At 41.0% G+C, this 9,264-nt stretch overlaps 1 protein-coding gene across 7 annotated transcripts in view; it reads left to right on the top strand.

Moving 5' to 3' along the window:
* The window catches only part of Dmxl2 (Dmx like 2), a 141,672-nt gene extending 133,475 nt beyond the window's left edge, over positions 1-8,197 (top strand). For all 7 annotated transcript variants that reach the window (XM_055621810.1, XM_055621812.1, XM_055621811.1 and 4 more), the window contains 4 exons: positions 3,178-3,269; positions 4,060-4,112; positions 5,542-5,759; positions 6,907-8,197. In XM_055621810.1, coding sequence (XP_055477785.1) covers positions 3,178-3,269; positions 4,060-4,112; positions 5,542-5,759; positions 6,907-7,116 — 573 coding nt within the window. In that variant the 3' untranslated portion in view covers positions 7,117-8,197. The remainder of the gene's footprint in view (positions 1-3,177; positions 3,270-4,059; positions 4,113-5,541; positions 5,760-6,906) is intronic.
* The last annotated feature ends 1,067 nt before the right edge of the window (positions 8,198-9,264 follow it).

Genomic DNA, 9,264 nt, shown 5'->3' with positions numbered 1-9,264 from the left:
TGTGTGTGTGTGTGTGTGTGTGTGTGTGTGTGTGTGTGTGTGTGTGTGTGTGTGTGTGTGTCTCCCCGCCCCTCTTGTTGTTGTTGGACCTCTGGCCCTCCAGGCAGTGTCAGGGGCAGACTTCCTCTCATGGCATCATCTTATGCTGGACCAGCCATTGCTTGGCCACTCCCACAATTTTTGTGGCACCTTTACCCCCCAGCACATCTTGCAGGAAGGACAAATTGTAGGCCAAGGTTTTGTGATTGGGTTGGTGTTCCAATCCCTCCATTGGAAGTCTTGGCCTGGTTATGGGAGATGGTCAGTTCAGACTTTGTATCCCCTGTTACAAGGAGTCTTAGCTAGGATCACCTCATATTCCTGTGGGCTTCCATTGCCCTAGGTTTCTGCCTTGCCCCAAAATTCCAGTTGTCTCTCCCAGTACTCTCTCACTCAAACTTCTCCCCACATGGTCCCTCCTGTTTCTGTCCTTACCTGCCCCCAGCCCACCTGTAATATCTTTTATCTTTCTTCTTCTCCTTGTTACTTAGACTCTCTGGGTCTGTGGTTTATAGCATAATTATCCTTTACTTTATAGCTAATATCTACTTAGAGTGAGTACATACCATGTTTGTCTTTCTGGGTCTGGATTACCTCACTCAAGATCGTTTTTTCTAGTTTCATTCATTTGCCTGCACATTCAATGATGATATTTTTTTTAACAGCTGAATAATACTCTGTTGTGTAAATGTACCACATTTCTTTATCCATTCTTCAGTTGAGGGACATCTAGGTTGTTTCCAGTTTCTGGCTATTATGAATAGAGCTGCTTTGAACATAGTTGAGCAAATGTCCTTGTGGTATAATGGAGCATCTTTTGGGTATATGCCCAGGTGTGGTATAGCTGGTTGAGGTAGGTTGATTCCCAGTTTTCTGCAAAATTACTATATTGATTTCCAGAGTGGCTATACAAGTTTGCACTCCCACGAGCAATGGAGAATGTTCTCCTTGCTTCACATTTTCATCAGCTTGAGCTGTTACTTCACTTTTTTATCTTAGTCATGCTGACTGGTGTAAGATGGAATTTCAAAATTGATTTGATTTACGTTTCTTCGATAACTAAGGACATTAGACATTTCTTTAGGTGCTTCTCACTTTAGAGATTCTTGTCAAGAATTCTCTGTTTAGATCTGTGCCCCATTTTTTAACTGGGTTATTTGGTTCCTTAAATTATTTATATATTTTGGAAATTAGCCCTCTATCAGATGTAGGATTGGTTAACTGCCATTTTATCCTATTGGCAATAGGACTTTGTTTTATGGCCTTGTCCATTTGGTGTTCTGTAAGCTTCTTGAACCTTTATAGTCATCTCCTTCCTTAGGTTAGGAAAGTTTTCTTCTATGATTTTGTTGAAAATATTTTCTGGGCCTTTGAGTTGGTAATATTCACTTCTATTCTTATTATTCTTAGGTTTGGTATTTTCAAGTTGTCCTGTATTTTCTGAATGTTTTATGTCAGGAACTTCTTAGATTTAACATTTTCTTTGCCCAGTGTATCCATTTCTTCCGTCTTCCACACCTGAGACGCTCTCTTTGATCTCTTGATCTCTTGTATTCTGTTGGCCATGCTTACATCTGTGGTTTCTGTTTGCTCACCTGTAGTTTTTCATTTCCAGAATTCGCTCAGTCTGTGTTTTCTTTAATGTTTTTATTTCCATTTTTAGGTCTTGAACAATCTTTGTTTCCTTCAGCTGTTTGTTTTTTCTTGGATTTCTGTAAGAGATTCATTAATTTACTCTTAAGGGCTTCAGTCATCTTCAAAAGCTGGTGTTGAGGCCATTTTCTTATGTTTCTATTGTGCTGGAATATCCAGGGCTTGCTGCAGTGGGATGGCTGAGTTCTGGTGGTGACATATTACCTTGGCTGTTGTTTACTGTGTTCTTAGACTGGCCTCTGGGCATCTGGGTTTAAGGTAATTATAGGTGTTAGGTACCAATGTCTTTGTTGTATGGATGTTTTGTTCCTTGATTTCAGTTTTTTCTCTGGGCTTCTGGGGTGTGGCCTGGGTTTCTCACAGTCTGTGGGTCTCTGGTAAGAGTGGGGAGCCTCCATCCCAGTAGGGGTCTGGGACAAGGAGGAGATGGGACTGGGGATAGGGTGAGAAGGTACTGGGATAATGAGATTGGCGGGGGGTTGTCGGGCAGACAGTCTGCCAGGCTTTCCCACTCTCCTTGGTCTCTAGTAGTGTGGGGGTTCTCAGCTCCAGGCTGGTCTCCAGAAGAGCAGGGAGTCTTTTCCCCAGTTGGAGGCTAGGTTGTGGTAACTAGGAGGGTAGGAGACTGCGAATAGGGTGGGCAAAGACCAAGAGAAGGGGAAGTCTGGCAGTGGGAAGCCTGCCTGGACTTCTCCCAGTCTGAGTGGCCAGTCTCTGGTCTATTTATTTTTAGTTTTATTGAATTCTCAAATATTTTAGACTTTCTAACAGGAGAAGTAATTAATTGTTTTACTGTCGTATAATTTGACCCAAGAATTAGGAACATGATTACAAACCTAATGCTTCCTCCAATAAAAAAAATTTATTTGTAAGGTCAGATTGTTACAAATTTAATACTTTATAGGCTCAAAAGTTAATACTACGCTTTTAAAATAATGGGAACACTAGAAATGGGGAGAGACAATCACAACTGATTCATACTGTCTTGTTTGTTCTTTGTGCACATGAAAAATTCTGTAAAGTGCTATGCCTTTATCTTCTACTTTAAAAGAAGGGAAGGTTGGCATATGGGTCTGGGTGTGCTGTGGCCTGCAGGTTCTGAGTACTAAGCATAAGTGCAGGTCTGCCTTCTGAGCAAGAGAGTCAGGCTGTTTAGTCTGGAGGAGCCAGGCCCAGGCCGCCCAGCAGCGTGGACCTGCAGAGTGTGGGGTTTACACCGAGTCCATCCAGGCTGAGTGTGAACAACTGTTCTTGTTAGGTGTGTAGGACACCACTTGGGAAATTGAGGATCATGAGTTTGAAGCAGCCTGAGAAGCATATCAAGATCCTGTATCAAAAACAAAACAAAAATAAAAATAAACCATAAAATATAAAAATATATATTATCACTCAAAAGTCCTATACATTATTGGTGGGACAATGTTTGTATTATTTCAGTTGCTCCTGGATTTTTCGATAACATTTGTTGTATTTTATTTTCTTTAGAGTTGGCAATGCCACAGTAAGGCCACAAGTGACTTTGCATTTATCACCTCTTCAAGTCTAGTTGCAACATCTGGACAGTCCAATGACAATAGGTAGGTTGACAGAAACAAAGAAAAGAAGGGGACAGTTTTAAGCACAATGCTATCTTCCCTAGAAAGTAAGGATTTCTATTTAGTAGGGTTTTTTTTAATCCAAGGAATTTTGTTTTATTGTTTTCTAATTCTTAATATGGCTTTCTCTACCAGAAAGAAACAAAACAAAATTTTCTCCAAATGTAGTCTATAGTAGCATGCATCATTTTTATGTTGAAGTGATTTAGTCTTTTGAAAGGCTGTCATTATACAGTTCTTTAGACCTGAGAAGCATTTAGCATGCTATGGTCATCATTCTTTGCGTTTTCCCCCGCACAGTGTTTTCACCAGCTGCATGCTATGATTAGGGCATGTTTCTCTGAAGTGATTACTTCTTGGGGCTATGGAAGTACCCTTCTGTTGAAGAAGTCATTTCCCACCTTCTCCAGAAGGGTAATAGAAAAGAGGTGGGCTAGGGTTGCAATGACAGGGACCTTATGAAACAGGCTGATACTGGTTTTAAAAAGAATAAACTCAGCTGGATGCTGTGGTGCACACCTCAGAGTGCTGTAATCCCAGCACTCTAGGGGGCAAAGGCAGGCGGATCTCTGTGAGTTCGAGGCCAGCCTGGTCTACACAGTGAGTTCCAGTACAGCCAAGGCTACACAGAGAAACCCTGTCTCTTAGAAGAGGTAAAACACCCCCATTCTAGTTGGAAATTTCAAATAAGTAAAATTTTTCTTGACAGAATTTGTCCTTATTGGTGATTTAGAATAATTGTTTCTGATGTACTTTATTATTTCTTTAAAAGAAATGTATGCCTCTGGGACACATTAATATCCCCCGGAAACAGCCTCATTCACGGTGAGTCAAGGTGTGACTTTGACACGGTATGAAGGAATGCTCTCCAGGTTTGATTTTGTCGTGACCCAGCGTTTGCTTCTAGGCTGATGTGGAGGGCTGTGCACGGGGAGAAGAGGTTTGCTTCTAGGCTGATGTGGAGGGCTGTGCACGGGGAGAAGAGGTTTGCTTCTAGGCTGATGTGGAGGGCTGTGCACGGCGAGAAGAGGTTTGTTTTGTCCTACACTGTCAGGCCCTTGTCAGTTCTCTCTTGAATCTCTGGCAGAGAAGTACTTCATAGAGGGCAGATGGGGAGGAGGAAGCTGCTCTCTCAATACTTCAGGAAGCAAAGGGGAGAAGAGTCTGGATCCCCTTCAAGGAGATCTCCTGATCTCATAAGAGCTCTTCTACCACCTACTGGTGCCATGGGCCAGAAGCAGCTGGGGGGCTTACCCAAACCATAGTAAGAAGCTCAGCTCCTTAGCTTAGGACTGAAAGTATTCAGGTGCAGGAGGCTGTCTTCTTACTTAGCGTGGGATCTTTGGATGCAGATAGCATCAGGTGGGTAAATGCTGAGGTAGCAATGAGGTGAGTGAGTGCACCATGGAGAGGCTTGGACTCTGCACTTTCGCTTCTACATGCCTTAAAAATGCTTGAAATTAACATGTGCAGTGCATGAGGGTCAGTGTGCTATTTCCATATGTGGTGCTTTCCATATTTTGTATGAGGCACATAATTTAAGACTTAGACTTTAAGCACCATTTTTTTCTGTTCATGTTTCATATTGATAAAATAAGTAGAAATGTATTTTCTTTATTTTTTGATACAAAGCTCTTTACATGGCTCTGGCTGCCCTAGAACTCCCTCTAGAAATTATTTTTTTTAGCATGACATAGCACTTTAATTACAGGGTTTCAGAAATTCTGTGACTTAAAAGATGGATGTTCTTTAGTTTTTGTTGCTGTAACAGACACCTGACAGAAACAGCTAAAAGGAGGAAGAGTTTATTGTGGTTAAGGCTTTCAGAGGCTTCTAGTCAGCCTGTTAACTCCATGTTTTCTGGATTGTGATGAGGTAGAACATTACAGCAGAGGGTATGAGGTAAGCCACCTCAACTCGGTAGACAGGAAGGGCCAGAGCAAAATACAGTCCCAAGGAACATGCTTCCTTTGATCCTTTCCCATGGCCAGGCCTACCTTCCAAGGTCTTCCGTAATGCCATCCAATTGTGAATCTCTCTGTGTATAATTGAGAGCTGATGCCAGAACCCTCACGGTTGTCATCTCTTAGTGATTGGATTGAGTAGCTGGGGATGCATTCTAAACAAATCATAACATTGGGGATGAAAAAAGTGAGCTATTAACTCCATTATTTTCAAATGTGAATTTAAACATCAGAAGCACAAGCTAGAAGTTGTTTTGGGAAAGTCTCTTGGTGGTCTTTTTTTTTTTCAGCTTTCACTTGCCATGACCACGGTGCCACGGTACTTCAGTATGCCCCCAAACAACAACTCTTAATCTCTGGTGGTAGGAAAGGCTACATCTGCATTTTTGACATCAGACAGAGACAGCTAATGCACACCTTTCAGGCACACGACTCGGCTATTAAGGCTTTGTCTCTGGATCCCTGTGAAGAGTACTTCACCACAGGTTCTGCAGAAGGCAATATAAAAGTAAGTAAGCACAAGAGGTGAGAATGGTCTCAATGTTTGCCTTCCCTGCTTGTCAAGACTGCTAGGAAAGAGAATACACAGCCACTGTACTCAGGGTTATTGATGAAGACCCTCGTGGAGCACTGCGTGTCCTTGGCATGCACCCACACCCTACCCTTCCTTCTGTGTGGCTCTTCCTGAAGTGCTCTGCTTTGGAAATCCAGCTACTAATCGAATTCACTGGATCTCAGGTTACTCTTACCATGAACTTGGAAGGGGCTGGGGTGCACCTCAGGCATAGTCTACTTGCTTAATATGATGATTAACAAAATATTAATAAAAAGGGACTTTGTTTTGAGTAAAATGTTGGAGGTTTTGCTTTGTTTTGTGATGGTGAAGATTTGAGCTTGAAACCTCGTGATGCTATGCAAGTACTCACTAACAAAGTTTGCCACTGGCCCAAAGAGTGTGGTTTTACTTAACATGTGGACATATTTGGCAAAATTAGTTTGGTACCTCAGAATTTTCTTCCTTTTTTCTATCTCTGTCCTCAGTACTCTTAGCTGAAGGGGTATTTCCAGGTGGGTGAGGTAGTACTACATCTCTTTTTTAAGAACTACTCATTTATTTATTTGTTTGTTTGTTTATTCATTCATTCATTCCTTCATTTATTTGTTTGTTTGTTTGTTTATTATGTAGGCAGTGTTCTGCCTCCATGTGCACCTGCACACCAGAAGGGGCACCAGACCTTACTATAGGTGGTGGTTGTTGGGAATTGAACCCAGGACCTTTGGAAGAACAGTCTCTTAACATCTGAGCCATCTCTCCAGCACCTACCATATTTCTTTTATTTTGTATTAGAACCTAGCTTCACATGGAAACATTTTATTGAATTAAATAATGGTTGAATTAATAAAGGGATGTGTGTGTGTGTGTGTAACCTAAAACTGTAATAGAATGTGAAGAGAGAAATTTGGAAGAAGAAGCAGTTGTCTAAGGAGAGGATATGAATTATTGGAGTGATGATGTCCCTTTCTGTTAGGTAGACTGTTAGGAAGGCAGAAGTCAGCAGGAACTAATTAGTTGGGCTAAGGAAGAGAACTGAGGGCCAGACTTTTACTTTGGGTCTATCGTTTTAATGATGAACCATATTGATTTTTTTAACTAGGTGTGGAGATTGACCAGTCATGGCCTGATTCATTCATTTAAGAATGAACATGCTAAGCAGTCCATATTCCGGAACATTGGAGCTGGAGTCATGCAGATTGACATCAGCCAGGACAATCGACTGTTCTCTTGTGGTGCAGATGGCACACTGAAAACCAGGGTTCTGCCCAGTGCTTTTAATATCCCTAACAGAATTCTTGACGTTCTGTAGTTTGAATGATTGGGCCTTTATTTTTATATACCTTTCAGTTAAAAGATGTAATGCAGGAATTTGGCAGCTCTGCCTTCCAAGACACTGTTACCGCCTGGAAAACAACATAGAGACTCTCTGTGGAGTCTGAACCTGATGCAAGCTGGGCTTTCCTCTGCCTGAGTGTTGCCAACCCAGGTTCATAGAGTGTATATACTTTGTCATTATACTGACATACTAAAAACAAAACAAAACTACCTTGTATTAAGGGAAGCGATTCTTCACATCATGTAACAAACCTGTTAGCACTTGAGGTTAGCTAACAGTAAGGTAAAATAATGAGCAGGGCCTTTGTACCAAATTGAGGAAGAAAACCCTGCTGATTCCGGTTTTTCTTCCTGTTCTCATCATGGATGAAGCATGCCCGCTGTCTCCATTGTTGAATGAAGGAGTCATGAGGTGTTAGAGCAGAAACACTTCTAACTGTGGAGCCGTGCCCAGTCATTCTCATTCTTCCTGCTGAGTGTGTTTCCTGTTAGTGTTTGTACTGAGCTAGTACTGTAACTTGCAGATGAGTGCAGATTTAAATGCAACGTTTTCCTCACAATTTGCACATTGACATTTTTTGAACTGCTAGTTTTTCTATTAAAATATTTGCCTTTATGTCAGGAATGTAATATGTTAGACATGGCGTATTTGTAGTTAAGCAAAACATACCTTCTTAGTCTAATTTAGTACTTTTTATTTTCATGTATTTAAGGTTAATAAGACACATTTAAGGCTATGTTGAAACTACACCAATAGAACATTTCATATCAATTAAATGAATGTTAGGCTTTTTGTGGCCAGTTGATGAGATTGGTGATATTATTTATTGCCACAGCCTATTGTATAAACTATGCAGAGTTAAATATTATTTGCTTGTAAAATATTAGCCAGTGTCATATTTTGATGTATTTCCTTTGTTATGACCAAAAATATGTTGCAATATTGAAACCAGTGTCTATCTGTGTTTAAGTGTTAACCAGCAAATTGTCTCATCATGTAATGAGAATGTTTAATGCCCATGTGGTCAATAGTAAAACATAATGGTATAAAAGCACCTCTCTCTGAAGGCATTGTGGTACTTATGCTGTGAAATACATACGTAAAAGTCAATGTTACTTGTTGGAGTTTTATTTTAGTTTGGCCTATTTAAGTAAAGTGGTCTGGCATTATTTGACATTGTTTTTAAGAGTTAATTTTAATAAAATGATTAACTATTAGAGAAAATTTAAGCTCTTAGGCTGTTTATTCGTTCACACGTACCTATTGAACACCGTATATACAAGAAACAGTTCTGGTGAGATGGCGATTGAGAGTCGAGCAGGCGCTTGCTTTTCTGACCCTTGCCTGGACAGAAGGAAGTGTAACTGGTAGTAATGCTGGGAAGGAGCTTCGCTGGGCTTGTGCGTCTGTATAGTTGGGAGGAAGAGAATATTGAACACACAGGAACATAGACTTGGTAAAGATGTGGATATAAACATTCAGCTGCCGCCACGCACCACTGTAGGATGCTGCAGCCTGTGTGGGCTGCATTGTCTTTGTGTAGAGCGCACAAAGGTAAAGCGAGTGGTCAGCAAGAATCTGAAAGGTAATAGATTTCTTTCAGAAAGTGAGTGTCAGAGGTTTGATTTGAACTTGTACTTTATAACAACCTGCCACTTGTCACACTTTTTAAAATTGTCAAAATAGACATAAAAGCAGTTTAGTGTTTGTGAATTTTATTTTCTCTTTGTTTTGGTTAGATCGATTGATGAAAAGGGGACCTTAAAACAAATACTGGGATAATCTATTAGATCTTTGTTCTAGTTTTTTCCTGTCACTGTGGTAAACACCATGAACAAAGCAAATTGTGAAAGGAAGGATTCATTTTAGCTTACAAGTTATAGTCTATCATTGAGTGACGCCAGAGCAGGAGCTCCAGGCAGGAGCTTGAAGCAGAAATCTCAAGGAATGCTGCTTTAGCTCGTGTCCAGCCGTCTGCCTGGGGATGGCACTGAAAAAGGACTTAATGCCGAGTGGTGGTGGTTCATGTGTTTAATCCCAGCACTCAGGAGACAGAGGCAAGCAGAATCTCGGTGAGTTCGAGGCTAGCCTGGTCTACAGAGTGAATTCCAGGACAGCCAA

This window comes from Psammomys obesus, unplaced genomic scaffold, assembly GCF_907164565.1.
Source record: "Psammomys obesus unplaced genomic scaffold, mPsaObe1.curated_primary_1811, whole genome shotgun sequence".
Lineage (NCBI taxonomy): Eukaryota > Metazoa > Chordata > Mammalia > Rodentia > Muridae > Psammomys > Psammomys obesus.
Note: the sequence above shows the minus strand (reverse complement) of the source record. Positions and strands in the feature narration are given on the sequence as shown.